The sequence below is a fragment of the Scyliorhinus canicula genome, chromosome 7 (genome assembly GCF_902713615.1).
Source record: "Scyliorhinus canicula chromosome 7, sScyCan1.1, whole genome shotgun sequence".
Taxonomy (NCBI): domain Eukaryota; kingdom Metazoa; phylum Chordata; class Chondrichthyes; order Carcharhiniformes; family Scyliorhinidae; genus Scyliorhinus; species Scyliorhinus canicula.
The window spans coordinates 122,216,863-122,234,730 of record NC_052152.1 but is presented as its reverse complement, the minus strand read 5'-3'; the positions used below and the strand labels follow the sequence as shown (position 1 = coordinate 122,234,730).

Genomic DNA, 17,868 nt, shown 5'->3' with positions numbered 1-17,868 from the left:
AGTTGTGATCACTATCACCAAAGTGCTCACCTACATCTAAATCTAACACCTGGCCGGGTTCATTACCCAGTACCAAATCCAATGTGGCCTTGCCCCTTGTTGGCCTGTCTACATACTGTGTCAGAAAACCCTCCTGCACACACTGCACAAAAACTGACCCATCTATAGTACTCGAACTATAGTATTTCCAGTCAATATTTGGAAAGTTAAAGTCCCCCATAACAACTACCCTGTTACTCTCGCTCCTGTCAAGAATCATCTTTGCAATCCTTTCCTCTACATCTCTGGAACTATTCGGAGGTCTATAGACAACTCCCAACAGGGTGACCTCTCCTCTACTGTTCCTAACCTCGGCCCATACTGCCTCAGTAGACGAGTCCTCAAGCGTCCTTTCTACCGCCGTAATACTTTCCTTGATTAACAATGCCACACCCCCCCCCCTCTTTTACCATCTTCTCTGTTCTTACAGAAACATCTAAATCCTGGAACCTGCAACAACCATTCCTGTCCCTGCTCTACCCATGTCTCCGAAATCGCCACAACATCGAGATCCCAGGTACCAACCCATGCTGCAAGCTCACCCACCTTATTCCGGATGCTCCTGGCGTTGAAGTAGACACACTTCAAACCAGCGTCCTGCTTGACGGTGCCCTCTTTCGAACTTTTAACCCTATCCCTGACCTCACTACTCTCAACATCCTGTACACTGGGACTACAATTTAGGTTCCCATCCCCCTGCTGAATTAGTTTAAACCCCCCCGAAGAGCACTAGCAAATCTCCCCCCCAGGATATTGGTACCCCTCTGGTTCAGGTGAAGACCATCCTGTTTGTAGAGGTCCCACCTACCCCAGAATGAGCCCCAATTATCCAGGAAACCAAAACCCTCCTTCCTGCACCATCCCTGTAGCCACGTGTTCAACTCCTCTCTCTCCTTATTTCTCACTTCGCTAGCACGTGGCACGGGTAACAACCCAGAGATAACAACTCTGTTTGTTCTAGCTCTCAGCTTCCACCCTAGCTCCCTGAATTTCTGTCTCAAATCCCCATCTCTCTTCCTACCTATGTCGTTGGTACCTATGTGGACCACGACTTGGGGCTGCTCCCCCTCCCCATTAAGGATCCAAAAAACACGATCAGAGACATCACGAACCCTGGCACCTGGGAGGCAACACACCAACCGTGAGTCTCTTTCGTTCCCACAGAACCTCCTGTCTGTTCCTCTAACTATGGAGTCCCCAATGACAAGTGCTCTGTTCCTCTTCTCCCTTCCCTTCTGAGCAACAGGGACAGACTCTGTGCCAGAGACCTGTGCCCTATTGCTTACCCCTGGTAAGTCATCCCCCGCAACAGTATCCAAAACGGTATACTTGTTATAGAGGGGAACGACCACAGGGGATCCCTGCACTGCCTGCCGGTTCCCTCTCCCTCCCCTGACGGTAACCCATCTACCTTCTTCTTTTACCTGAGGTGTGACTACCTCCCTATAACTCCTCTCAATAACCTCCTCCGCCTCCCGAATGATCCGAAGTTCATCCAGCTCCAGCTCCAGGTCCCTAACGCGGCTCTCGAGGAGCTGGAGTTGGGTGCACTTCCCGCAGATGTAGTCAGAAGGGACACTAGAGGTGACCCTTTCCTCCCACATTCTGCAGGAGGAACATTCAACTGCCCTAGCCTCCATTCCCACTGAACTAACTTCCCAACTACTGAAAAATAAAAAATAAAAACTTGTTAGTTTCGCAATCCAACGGACAGAACTTTTTTTTTTGGTTAGAGGAGGAGGATGGGTGGGAGACACTACGTAAGTAGTGTTTCGGGTAAAACTGTCACTCGAGAACAGCCCCTTCACAAACCACCTTCAACTTACGCTGATCGCACTGCACTTATGCAAATCTCCCCGGAACAGCCAATCAGAAGCTCTGCTCTGCTGCCCTCTGCTGGATGCTCGCCTTCCGTCGAACTCCTCGGGTCACTGATGCAGGTGCACCTTCAACTTACGCTGACCGCACTGCACGTATGCAAATCTCCCCGGAACAGCCAATCAGAAGCTCTGCTCTGCTGCCCTCTGCTGGATCCATCGGTTATGGAATCGGCCCTCAAGCCTGGACGCCTGGAACTCAACCCGCAGGATGCAGAGGCTAAAGAAATCTTCTCCCATTGGATCCGGTGCTTCAAGGCCTACCTGGCCAAAGCAAGCACAGCCGAAACTACAGAGGATCAGAAGCTGAGTCTACTGCATGCGAGGGTGAGCCATAGAATCTCAACGCAACTAAACTCAGCCAGTTCATATACTGCAACGCTAGCAGTTCTCGAAAAAATGTATGTAAGGCCAATTAATGAAGTTTACGCTCGCCATGTGTTTACGACTCTCCGTCAGTGGCCTACGGAATCACTCGCCGAATTCCTAAGAGAACTTAACAATTTGTCCAATGACTGTAATTACCAAGCGGTTACCGCGGCTGAACACAGGGAATTGGTGGTACGCAATGTTTTTGTAGCGGGCCTCAGGTCTAACTATGTGCGCCAACGACAGCTGGAAAAATGGGCCCAGGACTTAGAAACGACTGTGGAAGCTGCGACCACGATGGAGGTCTCCTTCCGCAGCCTTAACTTGTTCCCCGCGGACCCCGCGACCCCATCATGGGCCCCCGACCAGCGACTCCACCAGGCCTGTGCTACGCGGCCACCCAGCCACTATGCTGCCCCAGCAAGCCACTATGCTGCCCAGCCTGCCATTTCTGCGGCCAGAACCAGCACCCGCGGGAGCACTGCCCGGCCCACAACGCGACCTGCAGCAGCTGCGGGCGAAACGGGCATTACGCTAAAGTGTGCCTCGCAAAAAGGGCCCCAGTTTCCAACTCCCCAGCGACTCGCAGTAACCGCTCCCCGCACTCTCAGCCCCGCGGGGCCCGAAACGCTGCGGCCTATGCCCCAACTCCGCCCCCTCCAGCCACGTGCGATTCATGGGGGCCGCCAACTTGGAAAACCTCCACCACGCGGCCGGCCACGTGCGACTCATGGGGGACGCCATCTTGGACGGCATCTTCCTCGCCGCCCGCCACGTGCGACTCATGGGGGCCGCCATCTTGGACGCCATCTTCCTCGCCGCCCGCCACGTGCAATCCACGGGCCCAATCGGCATCTCCGCGCTCGGACAACTCAGCGGAGGAATTCGAACAAGACTACGAACTCAGAGGGCAGTCATCACAGGGCCACTCCAGCACAGCTGATCGAGCCGCCAACTACCCGCAACTCAGCGCGGTCATCCTAGACCAATCCAGGCCAAAGAACCTACGAAACTCGATGGCAGAGGTCCATATCAATGGGTACAAAACGCCATGCCTCTTCGACTCCGGGAGCACAGAGAGCTTCATACACCCAGACCTGGTAAGACGCTGTTCGCTCCCCGTTTTCCCCGCGCAGCAAACTATCTCGCTCGCTTCAGGCTCCCACTCGGTCCAGATCCAGGGGCGCACTGCCGCGACACTCACAATCCGAGGCACTAGTTACTCGAAGTTTAAACTCTACGTTTTGCCCGAACTCTGCGCGCCACTCTTATTAGGCCTAGACTTCCAGTGTAACCTCAAGAGCCTCACCCTCAGCTTCGGAGGGCCCCTGCCCCCACTCACGATCTGCAGCCTCGCTACGCTGGGAATCCCTCCCCCTCCTCTCTTTGCCAATCTCACTAAGGACTGTAAACCCATAGCCACTCGTAGCAGGCGAGTTAATGAAAATCACAAACAGCAGAGGACCCAGAACTGATCCCTGCGGTACGCCACTGGTAACTGGGCTCCAGGCTAAATATTTGCCATCCACCACCACTCTCTGTCTTCTATCGGTTAGCCAGTTCGTTATCCAACTGGCCAAATTTCCCACTATCCCATGCTTCCTTACTTTCTGCATAAGCCTACCATGGGGAACCTTATCAAATGCCTTACTAAAATCCATGAACACTACATCACCTGCTTTACCTTCATCCACATGCTTGGTCACCTCCTCAAAGAAGTCAATAAGACTTGTAAGGCAAGACCTACCCCTCACAAATCTGTGCTGACTATCCCTAATCAAGCAGTGTCTTTCCAGATGCTCAGAAATCCTATCCCTCAGTACCCTTTCCATTACTTTGCCTACCACCGAAGTAAGACTAACTGGCCTGTAATTCCCAGGGTTATCCCTATTCCCTTTTTTGAACAGGGGCACGACAATCGCCACTCTCCAATCCTCTAGTACCAACCTTGTTGACAGCGAGGACGAAAAGATCATTGCCAACGGCTCTACAATTTCATTTCTTGCTTCCCATAGAATCCTTGGATATATCCCGTCAGGCCCGGGGGACTTGTCTATCCTCAAGTTTTTCAAAACGCCCAACACATCTTCCTTCCTAACAAGCATCTCCTCGAGCTTACCAGTCTGTTTCATACTGTCCTCTCCAACAATATGGCCCCTCTCGTTTGTAAATACTGAAGGAAAATACTTGATCAAGACCTCTCCTATCTCTTCAGACTCAATACACAATCTCCCGCTACTGTCCTTGATCGGACCCACCCTCGCTCTAGTCATTCTCATATTTGTCACATATGTGTAAAGGCCTTGGGGTTTTCCTTGATCCTACCTGCCAAAGATTTTTCATGTCCTCTCTTAGCTCTCCTAATCCCTCTCTTCAGTTCCCTCCTGGCTATCTTGTATCCCTCCAGCGCCCTGTCTGTACCTTGTTTCCTCAGCCTTACATAAGTCTCCTTCTTCCTCTTAACAAGACATTCAACCTCTCTTGTCAATCATGGTTCCCTCACTCGACCATCTCTTCCCTGCCTGACAGGGACATACATATCAAAAACACGCAGTACCTGTTCCTTGAACAAGTTCCACATTTCACTTGTGTCCTTCCCTGACAGCCTATGTTCCCAACTTATGCACTTTTATTCTTGTCTGACAGCATTGTATTTACCCTTCCCCCAATGGTAAACCTTGCCCTGTTGCACGCACCTATCCCTCTCCATTACTAAAGTGAAAGTCCTGCTGCTTTCGAAGGACCTGAAATGCAAATTAGTGAAATTTGCATTGCGTCTGAGGGCATTTTAGTCCTATGTCTCACTGGGCACTGAGGATCGGAGTCTTTGGCGTTGCTTAACTTAAGAAATATACTTTCATTCCCTGTGGTGTGGGCTACATTTGGACCCAGGGTTGCTTCACCGTGAAAAATCTGTGAAAAGTGCAAGAGTGTGTAGTATTATAATGGAAAATCAGCTACTTATGGCATTTGGGTGAGCAGGTCACTCAGTATTGATAAACAGGAAGGCATTTCTCACTGACTTATTAATTCTGGTGGACTGCTGAGTGGGAAAGATGGATAACATTGGATTGTAAGGCATCTTGGGAGAATAAGTCAATGACCAACTTTAAAAGGTGATGTGGAGATGCCGAAGTTGGACTGGGGTGAGTACAGTACGAGGTCTTGCAACACCAGGTTAAAGTCCAACATATTTGTTTCGAATCACTAGCTTCCTCAGGTGAAGGAGCTGCGCTCCGAAAGCTAGTGATTCAAAACAAACCTGTTGGACTTTAACCTGGTGTTGGAAGACTCCTTACTAACTTTAAAGAAGCTAACAAGAAAAATGCAGTTCTTCGCAAAATTGATTCCATGAGAACCAGGGATAATAATATTACTGATTCCCTTGTTTTCGGAACACAGAGGACAGGCTCGGATGACGTCTAGTATAACGTACTTGTTTATGGAACGTGAACGGTAAGCTCAAATGACGTCTGAAGCTTGAAGGATTGTTTAACTTAAGCCATTTAAAATATGATACCACTGAGATTTAACCAACAATAACCCAGGATCAACTGTCATATGTGCAGACCTGACTTTCAAGGTCCATCAGCCCCTCAGAGTGAACCTAGCTAATCTCTCTCTAGATTGGGAAGTATATTTGATTCAAGCAGTGAGTCTTGTACATGACAGAGCCGCCGATTGTCCGGCCCGGATGGGCCGAGTGGCCGCGCGGAAAAAGCAGAGTCCCGCCTACGTTGTCCACATCTGGTCGCTGCTGGCGAGAACTCTGCGCGAAGGGTCGGGAGGCGGCCTGTAGGGGGTGGGGGGGGGGGGGGGGGGGGGGGGGCTCCGTCCCCAGGGGGGGCCTCGATGGGGTCTGGCCGGCCTCTCCCCCCAGGACCTACGTTGTTGCGCGTCCGGCCCCAGAACTCCCGCGCCATGTTGAGCCGGGGCCGGAGTGTTCAGGAAGGCCACTGCACATGCGCGGATTGGCGCTGCCCCCAGTGCGCGCCAGGAAGTAAGGCTGGAATGGTGTGAACCGCTCCAGTGCCGTGCTGGCCCCCTGTGGGGGACAGAATTGGTACTGCCCGTGCCCATTTCGCGCCGTCGTGAAATACGACGGCGTTCACGACGGCGCGGACACTCTGTCCCGCGATCAGAGAATCGCGCCCATAAAAACATAACTGAGGTCTTGGTGAAGTCTTAGCGAAATAATAAAGCAGTGTTTAAAGGTGAATCAACCTGACCGGGCGTATGCAATTCTGTTTGTATTCATCAGTTGCGGCCAGCAGAGGCATGTAATTTATCATGTAAACGATAAGGAATTCCAACAATTGGTAACGGTCAGCATGATCAGTGATCTACCTATTCCCACTGAATCTACTGGAGGATCCCATGCCATTATTTAAAGAGGTTCCTCATGTTCAAACCAACTTGATTCCTAAATCGATCAAGATATAAACTGTTGACCTGCTTGTTTATTTCATTGCTGCTATCTATGGGAACTATCAAATTGAGGCTGCATTTCCCTGCAAAACAACAATTTACCTCATAAATCTCCTGAGGATGTGGAAGGTGCTACCTAAATTTTTTAAGGTAAAGATAGATAGTTTTTTGAAGAATAAAGGGATTACGGGTGTTCGGGCCGGAAAGTGGAGCTGAGTCCACAAAAGATCAGCCATGATCTAATTGAATGGCGGAGCAGGCTCGAGGGGCCAGATGGCCTACTCCTGCTCCTAGTTCTTATGTTCTAAATGCTAGTCCTTTCTTTTCAAATTGCAAATATCATGCACCAAAATCATAGACAGTCATAGACAGCAACTAAACCTACCCCTCAACTTGACATTGACACTGTGTCGAACCCACGAGTAAGTCCCATAGCTCGAGTAATCTTCAGGAATTGGCGTCTCCTTTATCCACCTTCCACAAGCAAACTCAAAGAAGTTCTCACACGGATCTGCTGACCAGTTGATTTTGTTAAAAATAAGGACAGCTGGAAGAGAAGGAAAGACAAGTCAAACAGCATTGTGTTGCAAGATGCATATTTTCCATTCACATGTGTGGAACAGGCATCGGACTGAAGCAAAGCTACAGAGTCCCCTGTTCTGTGGAAGAGCCTTGCAGACTCGAAACATTAATTCTGTTTCTTTCTCCACCGATGCTGCCAGACCTGCTGTTTATTCCACCATTATCTGTTTTTATTACTGCAGTTTCCAGTACTTTGATACAAATGCTACATGATTAGGTGACTATCATACCGTAGCCTGAAAACGGGCAAAAATAATAATGATATAATAAACGCTTATTGTCACAAGTAGACTTCAATGAAGTTACTGTGAAAAGTCCTGGTCGTCACATTCCGGCGCCTGTTTGGGGAGGCCAGTACGGGAATTGAACCTGCGCTGCTGGCCTTGTTCTGCATTACAAACCAGCTACTTAGCCCACTGTGCTAAACCAGCCCAATTGGGAAAAAGCCCAATAGTTCACAGAATTACTAAATCACAGAATGGTTACAGCACAGGAGGCCAGTGAGTCCATTGTGTCTGTGCTGGCTGTCCAAAGGAGCTATTCACCTAGTGTCATTCCCCTGACCTATCTGCGTAACCCTGCACATTCTTCCTGAACAGATAGTAACCCAGTTCCCTTTTGAAAACCATCACTGAACCAGCTTCCATCACACAATACATTCCCGATGCTAACCACTCGCTGTGTGAACCTGCCTCCACCACACTCTCAGACAGTACATTCCAGATCCTCGCCACTCGCTGTGTGAACCTGCCTCCACCACACTCTCAGACAGTACATTCCACATCCTCGCCACTCGCTGTGCGAACCTGCCTCCACCACACTCTCAGACAGTGTATTCCAGATCCTAACCACTCACTGTGTGAACCTGCCTCCACCACACTCTCAGACAGTGTATTCCAGATCCTAACCACTCGCTGTGCGAACCTGCCTCCACCACACTCTCAGACAGTACATTCCAGATCCTAACCACTCGCTGTGTGAATCTGCCTCCACCACACTCTCAGACAGTGCATTCCAGATCCTAACCACTCACTGTGTGAACCTGCCTCCACCACACTCTCAGACAGTGCATTCCAGATCCTAACCACTCGCTGTGTGAACCTGCCTCCACCACACTCTCAGACAGTGTATTCCAGATCCTAACCCCTCGCTGTGTGAACCTGCCTCCACCACGCTCTCAGACAGTGCATTCCAGATCCTAACCACTCGCTGTGTGAACCTGCCTCCACCACACTCTCAGACAGTGCATTCCAGATCCTAACCCCTCGCTGTGTGAACCTGCCTCCACCACGCTCTCAGACAGTGCATTCCAGATCCTAACCCCTCGCTGTGTGAACCTGCCTCCACCACACTCTCAGACAGTGCATTGCAGATCTAGGTACAGGTCTATGGGGAGAGAGTGAGGCAGTGGGATTAGTTTAGGATTGATTCAGGGTGATGGTGAGTGGGATTGTTTGGGATTAATACAGGTTTATGTAGGGTGGGATTAATTTATGATTGAGACAGATCTATGGGGTAGTGGGATTAATTTGGGTTTGATGCAGGGCTATAGGGTAGTGGGATTAATTTGGGTTTGATGCAGGGTTTTGGGCTGTGGGATTAGATTGGGTTTGATGCAGGGCTATAGGGTAGTGGGATTAGTTTGTGATTGATACAAGGCTATGGGTAGTGGGATTAGATTGGGATTGATACAGGGTTATGAGGCAGTGTGATTAGTTTGGGGATGATTTAGGGCATTGGGGCAGTGAGATTAGTTTGGGATTGAAACAGGGCTATGTGTAGAGAATGGGGCAGTGAGATTAGTTTGGGATTGAAACAAGGCTATGTGTAGAGAATGGGGCAGTCAGATTAGTTTGGGATTGAAACAGGGCTATGTGTAGAGAATGGGGCAATGAGATTAGTTTGGGATTGAAACAGGGCTATGTGTAGAGAATGGGGCAGTGAGATTAGTTTGGGATTGAAACAGGGCTATGTGTAGAGAATGGGGCAGTGAGATTAGTTTGGGATTGAAACAGGGCTATGTGTAGAGAATGGGGCAGTGAGATTAGTTTGGGATTGAAACAGGGCTATGTGTAGAGAATGGGGCAGTGAGATTAGTTTGGGATTGAAACAGGGCTATGTGTAGAGAATGGGGCAGTGAGATTAGTTTGGGATTGAAACAGGGCTATGTGTAGAGAATGGGGCAGTGAGATTAGTTTGGGATTGAAACAGGGCTATGTGTAGAGAATGGGGCAGTGAGATTAGTTTGGAATTGAAACAGGGCTATGTGTAGAGAATGGGGCAGTGAGATTAGTTTGGGATTGAAACAGGGCTATGTGTAGAGAATGGGGCAGTGAGATTAGTTTGGAATTGAAACAGGGCTATGTGTAGAGAATGGGGCAGTGAGATTAGTTTGGGATTGAAACAGGGCTATGTGTAGAGAATGGGGCAGTGAGATTAGTTTGGGATTGAAACAAGGCTATGTGTAGAGAATGGGGCAGTGAGACTAGTTTGTGATTGATACAGGGCTATGTGTAGAGAATGGGGCAGTGAGACTAGTTTGTGATTGATACAGGGCTATGTGTAGAGAATGGGGCAGTGAGACTAGTTTGGGATTGAAACAGGGCTATGTGTAGAGAATGGGGCAGTGAGACTAGTTTGGGATTGAAACAGGGCTATGTGTAGAGAATGGGGCAGTGAGATTAGTTTGGGATTGAAACAGGGCTATGTGTAGAGAATGGGGCAGTGAGATTAGTTTGGGATTGAAACAGGGCTATGTGTAGAGAATGGGGCAGTGAGATTAGTTTGGGATTGAAACAGGGCTATGTGTAGAGAATGGGGCAGTGAGATTAGTTTGGGATTGAAACAAGGCTATGTGTAGAGAATGGGGCAGTGAGATTAGTTTGGGATTGAAACAGGGCTATGTGTAGAGAATGGGGCAGTGAGATTAGTTTGGAATTGAAACAGGGCTATGTGTAGAGAATGGGGCAGTGAGATTAGTTTGGGATTGAAACAGGGCTATGTGTAGAGAATGGGGCAGTGAGATTAGTTTGGGATTGAAACAAGGCTATGTGTAGAGAATGGGGCAGTGAGACTAGTTTGTGATTGATACAGGGCTATGTGTAGAGAATGGGGCAGTGAGACTAGTTTGTGATTGATACAGGGCTATGTGTAGAGAATGGGGCAGTGAGACTAGTTTGGGATTGAAACAGGGCTATGTGTAGAGAATGGGGCAGTGATATTAGTTTGGGATTGAAACAGGGCTATGTGTAGAGAATGGGGCAGTGAGATTAGTTTGGGATTGAAACAAGGCTATGTGTAGAGAATGGGGCAGTGAGACTAGTTTGTGATTGATACAGGGCTATGTGTAGAGAATGGGGCAGTGAGACTAGTTTGTGATTGATACAGGGCTATGTGTAGAGAATGGGGCAGTGAGACTAGTTTGGGATTGAAACAGGGCTATGTGTAGAGAATGGGGCAGTGATATTAGTTTGGGATTGAAACAGGGCTATGTGTAGAGAATGGGGCAGTGAGATTAGTTTGGGATTGAAACAGGGCTATGTGTAGAGAATGGGGCAATGAGATTAGTTTGGATTGGTTCAGGGCGATGGGTTGAGAGTGGGGCTGTGGGTTCAGTTTAAGGGTGACACATGGCTGCTGGGTTAGAGTGAAGAAGGGGGATTGTTTGGGATTGATACAGGCCTATGGGGAGAAAGTGGGACAGTAGGATTAATTTGTGATTAATACAGGGCTGTGGGGCAGTGGAATTAGTTTGGGAGCGATACGGGGCTATGAGGCAGTGAGATTAGTTTGGGATTGATGCAGGGCTTTGGGGAGGTAGTGGGACAATGGGTTTAATTTTCAATTGATAGAGGGCTACGGGGCTGTGGTATTAGTTTGGGATTGATACAGGGCTGTGGGACAGTGAGATTCGTTTGGGATTGGTATGAACCTATGGCAGTGGGATTAATTTAGGATTGATACACAGCTATGAGGCACTGAGAATTCGGATTGATACAGGGCTACGAGCAGTGAGTTAATTAGAGATTGATACAGAGCTATTGGCAGTGGGGTTAGTTAGGGATTGATACAGGGCTACGAGCAGTGAGTTAATTAGAGATTGATACAGGGCTATTGGCAGTGGGGTTAGTTAGGGATTGATACAGGGCTACGAGCAGCTGCAGCGGTGGGATTTGTTTGGTATTAGCACAGTTGTTTCACAGCTCCTTGGGTCCCAAGTTTGATTCCCGGCTGGGTCACTGTCTGTGAGGAGTCTGCACATTCTCCTCGTGTGTGCGTGGGTTTCCTCCGGGTGCTCCGGTTTCCTCCCACAGTCCAAAGATGTGCAGGTTAGGTGGATTGGCTATGCTAAATTGTGCTTAGGTTAGGTGGGGTTGATGGGTTACGGGAATAGGGTGGAGGTGTGGTCTTAAGTAGGGTGCTCTTTCCAAGAGCCGGTACAGACTTGATGGCCGAATGGCCTCCTTGTGCACTGTAAATTCTATGATTGAGCAAAGGCCATGGGGCAGGGGGATTAGTTTGGGACTGAAACAGGCTTTTCGGCAGTGGGATTAATTTGGGATTGATACAGAGCTATGAGGAGAGAGCAGGGCAGTGGGATTAGTTTGGGATTGATACAGGACTATGCAGCAGTATTATTAGAACAAAGAACAAAGAACAATACAGCACAGGAATAGGCCCTTCGGTCCTCCAAGCCTGCACCGATCATGTATCCCATCCAGACCAACTGCCTGTATCCTTCTATACTCTGTCTGTTCATGTGTCTATCTAGGTAAGTATTAATGGTAGCTAATGTACCTGCCTCAACCACCTCACTTGGCAGCACATTCCAGGCCACCGCCACCCTCTGTGTAAAATACGTCCACCGCACATCTCCGCTCACCTGTCCCCCCTCACCTTGAACTTGTGCCCCTTGTAATTTTTATTTCTGCCTTGGGAAAAAGCCACCAACTGTTCACCAATCTGTACCCCTCATAATTTTATAAACTTCTATCAGGTCGCCACTCAGCCTCCGTCTTTCTCGGGAATCCCAGTTTATTCAACCTCCCCTCACTGGATTGGATTTGTTTATTGTCACGTGTACCGAGGTACAGTGAAAAGTATTTTTCTGCAAGCAGCTCAACAGATCATTCAGTACATGGAAGAAAAGGGAATTAAATAAAATTCAAGAAAATACATGAGAATACATAATAGGGCAACACAAGATATACAATGTAACTACATAAGCATTGGCATCGGATGAAGCATACAGGGTGTAGTGTTAATGAGGTCAGTCAATAAGAGGGTCATTTAGGAGTCTGGTGACAGTGGGGAAGAAGCTGTTTTTGAGTCTGTTCGTGCGTGTTCTCAGACTTCTGTATCTCCTGCCCGATGGAAGAAGTTGGAAAAGTGAGTAAGCCGGGTGGGAGGGATCCTTGATTATGCTGCTCGCTTTCCCCAAGCAGCGGGAGGTGTAGATGGAGACCATGGATGGGAGGCAGGTTTGTGTGATGGACTGGGCGGTATTCATGACTCTCTGAAGTTCCTTGCTGTCCTGGGCCGAGCAGTTGCCATACCAGGCTGTGATGCAGCCCGATAGGATGCTTTCTATAGTGCATCTGTAAAAGTTGGTAAGGGTTAATGTGGACATGCCGAATTTCCTTAGTTTCCTGAGGAAGTATAGGCGCTGTTGTGCTTTCTTGGTGATAGCGTCGACGTGAGTGGACCAGGACAGATTTTTGGTGATGTGCACCCTTAGGAATTTGAAACTGCTAACCATCTCCACCTCGGCCTTGTTGATGCGGACAGGGGTGTGTACAGTACTTTGCTTCCTGAAGTCGATGACCAGCTCTTTAGTTTTGCTGGCATTGAGGGAGAGATTGTTGTCGTTACACCACTCCGCTAGGTTCTCTATCTCCCTCCTGTATTCTGACTCGTCGTTATTCGAGATCCGGCCCACTATGGTCGTATCGTCAGCAAACTTGTAGATGGAGTTGGAACCAAGTTTAGCCACGCGGTCGTGTGTGTACAGGGAGTAGAGTAGGGGGCTAAGTACGCAGCCTTGCGGGGCACCGGTATTGAGGACTATTGTGGAGGAGGTGTTAGTGTCCATTCTTACTGACTGTAGTCTGTTGGTCAGAAAGTCAAGGATCCAGTTGCAGAGTGGAGAGCCAAGTCCTAGGTTTTGGATCTTTGATAAGAGCTTGGCTGGGATTATGGTGTTGAAGGCAGAGCTGTAGTCAATAAATAGGAGTCTGATGTAGGAGTCCTTGTTTTCGAGATGCTCTAGCGATGAGTGTAGAGCCAGGGAAATGGCGTCTTATGTGGACCGGTTGCAACGGTATGCGAATTGAAGTGGGTCAAGGCGTTCGGGGAGTATGCAGGTGATGCGCTTCATGATCAGCCTATCGAAGCACTTCATTACAACTGATGTCAGGGCCACCGGGCGGTAGTCATTGAGGCGTGTTGCCTGTATCAATCACAGCTAATACCCTCCATACCAGGCAACATCCCGGTAAACCTTTTCATACTCTCTCCAAAACCTGTGGGATTAGATTGTGATTGATACAGGGATGTGGGATTAGATTGTATTGATACAGGGCTGTGGGATTAGATTGTGATTGATACAGGGATGTGGGATTAGATTGTGATTGATACAGGGATGTGGGATTAGATTGTGATTGATACAGGGGTGTGGGATTAGTTTGGATTGATACCTAGTTACGGGCCTAGATTCTGAATGATACAGGGCTGTGGGATTAGTTTGGATTGATACAGGGCTGTGGGATTAGTTTGGATTGATACATGGCTGTGGGATTAGTTTGGATTGATACATGGCTGAGGGATTAGTTTGGATTGATACATGGCTGAGGGATTAGTTTGGATTGATACAGGGCTGTGGGATTAGTTTGTATTGATACAGGGATGTGGGATTAGTTTGGATTGATACAGGGCTGAGGGATTAGTTTGGATTGATATAGGGATGTGGGATTAGATTGGATTGATACAGGGATGTGGGATTAGTTTTGATTGATACAGGGCTGTGGGATTAGTTTGTATTGATGCAAGGATGTGGGATTAGTTTTGATTGATACAGGGATGTGGGATTAGATTGTGATTGATACAGGGATGTGGGATTAGTTTGGATTGATACAGGGCTGTGGGATTAGTTTGTATTGATACAGGGATGTGGGATTAGTTTGTATTGATACAGGGATGGGATTAGTTTGGATTGATACAGGGATGTGGGACTAGTTTGGATTGATACAGGGCTGTGGGATTAGTTTGTACTGATACAGGGCTGTGGGATTAGTTTGGATTGATACAGGGCTGTGGGATTAGTTTGGATTGATACAGGGATGTGGGATTAGATTGGATTGATACAGGGCTGTGGGATTAGTTTGGATTGATACAGGGATGTGGGATTAGTTTGGATTGATACAGGGATGTGGGATTAGTTTGTATTGATACAGGGCTGTGGGATTGGTTTGGATTGATACAGGGCTGTGGGATTGGTTTGGATTGATACAGGGATGTGGGATTAGTTTGGATTGATACAGGGATGTGGGATTAGTTTGTATTGATACAGGGATGTGGGATTAGTTTGTATTGATACAGGGATGTGGGATTAGTTTGGATTGATACAGGGATGTGGGATTAGTTTAGATTGATACAGGGATGTGGGATTAGTTTGTATTGATACAGGGCTGTCGGATTAGTTTGGATTGATACAGGGATGTGGGATTAGTTTGGATTGATACAGGGATGTGGGATTAGATTGTATTGATACAGGGATGTGAGATTAGATTGTATTGATACAGGGATGTGTGATTAGTTTGTATTGATACAGGGCTGTGGGATTAGATTGTGATTGATACAGGGATGTGGGATTAGTTTGGATTGATACAGGGCTGTGGGGTTAGTTTGGATTAATACAGGGATGTGGGATTAGTTTGGATTGATACAGGGCTGTGGGGTTAGTTTGTGGTTAATACAGGTATGTGGGATTAGGTTCTATTGATACAGGTATGTGGGATTAGTTTGTACTGATACAGGGATGTGGGATTAGTTTGGATTGATACAGGGATGTGGGATTAGATTGTGGTTAATACAGGTATGTGGGATTAGTTTGTATTGATACAGGTATGTGGGATTAGTTTGTACTGATACAGGGATGTGGGATTAGTTTGGATTGATACAGGGCTGAGGGATTAGTTTGGATTGATACAGGGCTGTGGGATTAGTTTGGATTGATACAGGGATGTGGGATTTGTTTGGATTGATACAGGGCTGTGGGATTAGTTTGTATTGATACAGGGCTGTGGGATTAGTTTGTACTGATACAGGGATGTGGGATTAGTTTGGATTGATACAGGGCTGTGGGGTTAGTTTGGATTGATACAGGGATGTGGGATTAGTTTGGATTGATACAGGGATGTGGGATTAGTTTGGATTGATACAGGGATGTGGGATTAGTTTGGATTGATACAGGGCTGTGGAATTAGTTTGGATTGATACAGGAATGTGGGATTAGTTTGGATTGATACAGGGATGTGGGATTAGTTTGGATTGATACAGGGCTGAGGGATTAGTTTGGATTGATACAGGGATGTGGGATTAGATTGGATTGATACAGGGATGTGGGATTTGTTTGGATTGATACAGGGATGTGGGATTAGTTTGGATTGATACAGGGATGTGGGATTAGTTTGTACTGATACAGGGATGTGGGATTAGTTTGGATTGATACAGGGATGTGGGATTAGTTTGCATTGATACAGGTATGTGGGATTAGTTTGTACTGATACAGGGATGTGGGATTTGTTTGGATTGATACAGGGATGTAGGATTAGTTTGTATTGATACAGGGCTGTGGGATTAGATTGTATTGATACAGGGATGTGGGATTTGTTTGGATTGATACAGGGATGTAGGATTAGTTTGTATTGATACAGGGATGTGGGATTTGTTTGTATTGATACAGGGATGTGGGATTAGATTGTATTGATACAGGGATGTGGGATTTGTTTGGATTGATACAGGGATGTGGGATTAGTTTGTATTGATACAGGGATGTGGGATTAGATTGTATTGATACAGGGCTGTGGGATTAGATTGTATTGATACAGGGATGTGGAATTTGTTTGGATTGATACAGGGATGTGGGATTAGATTGTATTGATACAGGGATGTGGGATTTGTTTGGATTGATACAGGGATGTGGGATTAGATTGTATTGATACAGGGATGTGGGATTTGTTTGGATTGATACAGGGATGTGGGATTAGATTGCAATTGTTACTGGGCTGTGGGATTAGTTTGGGATTGCTCTCGCTTCCAGCACAGACACAATGGGTCATATCGCTCCTGCTGCACGTTCATCCCGTGTCTGCATGGGTGTCCTCCGGGTGCTCCGGTTTCCTCTCACAGTGCAAAGACGTGCAAGTTCGGTGGGTCGGCCATGATAAATTGCCCTTAGTGTCCAAAAAGCTCAGGAGGGGTGCAGACTCGATGGGCCAAATGGCCTCCTTCAGCACTGTATGTTCCATGCTCTATGTTCAAATGTTAAAGATCTGTTGAGGGGTAGGTAGTATTGAGGAAGCAGACAGGCTGCAGAAGTAAGAAGTCTTACAACACCAGGTTAAAGTCCAACAGGTTTGTTTCAAACACGAGCTTTCGGAGCACGGCTCCTTCTTTAGGGCTCCTTCTCCATTCACCTGAGGAAGGAGCTGCGCTCCGAAAGCTCGTGTTTGAAACAAACCTGTTGGACTTTAACCTGGTGTTGTAAGACTTCTTACTGTGCTCACCCCAGTCCAACGCCGGCATCTCCACATCAAGGCTGCAGAAGGACTTGGACAGGCTAGGAGAGTGAGCAAAGAAGTGGCAGATGGAATACAATGTGGAAAAGTTATGCACTTTGGAAGGAGAAATGGAGGCATAGACTATTTTCTAAATGGGAAGATGCTTGGGAAATCAGAAGCACAAAGGGACTTGGGAGTCCTTGTTCACGATTTTCTTAAGGTTAACATGCAGGTTCGGTCGGCAGTTAGGAAGGCAAATGCAATGTTAGCATTCATGTCGAGAGGGATAGAATACAAGACCAGGGATGTACTTCCAGCTTTGACAAAGAGTCATTGGACACGAAACTGCCAAATCTGATGAGATTTTCCAGCATTTTTTCATTCGTTTCAGATTCCAGCCTCTGCAGTAATTTGCTTTTATGTACTTCTAAGCCTGTATAATGCTCTTGTCAGACCCCATTTCAAGTATTGTGAGCAATTTTGGGCCCCATATCTAAGGCAGGATGTGCTGACCAGAGGAGATTCACAAGAATGAAATCTGGAATGAAGAGCTTGTTGTATGAGGAACTGTTGAGGACTCTGGGTCAGTATTCGTTGGAGTTTAGAAGGATGAGTGGGGATCTTATTGAAACTTACTGGATACTGCGAGGCCTGGATAGAGTGGACATGGAGAGGATGTTTCCACTTGTAAGAAAAACTAGAAGCAGAGGACACCATCTCAGACGATAGGGACATAGATGAGAAGGAATTTCTTCAGCTAGAGAATGGCGAATCTCGTCGCCGCAGAAGGCTGT

At 47.5% G+C, this 17,868-nt stretch overlaps 1 protein-coding gene across 1 annotated transcript in view; it reads right to left on the bottom strand.

Annotated features, from left to right (window-relative positions):
- Positions 1–17,868, bottom strand: part of phex (phosphate regulating endopeptidase homolog, X-linked) — a 371,262-nt gene that overhangs the window by 276,344 nt on the left and 77,050 nt on the right. Inside the window, exon 4 of the mRNA XM_038802848.1 lies at positions 7,099–7,260. Coding sequence (XP_038658776.1) covers positions 7,099–7,260 — 162 coding nt within the window. The remainder of the gene's footprint in view (positions 1–7,098; positions 7,261–17,868) is intronic.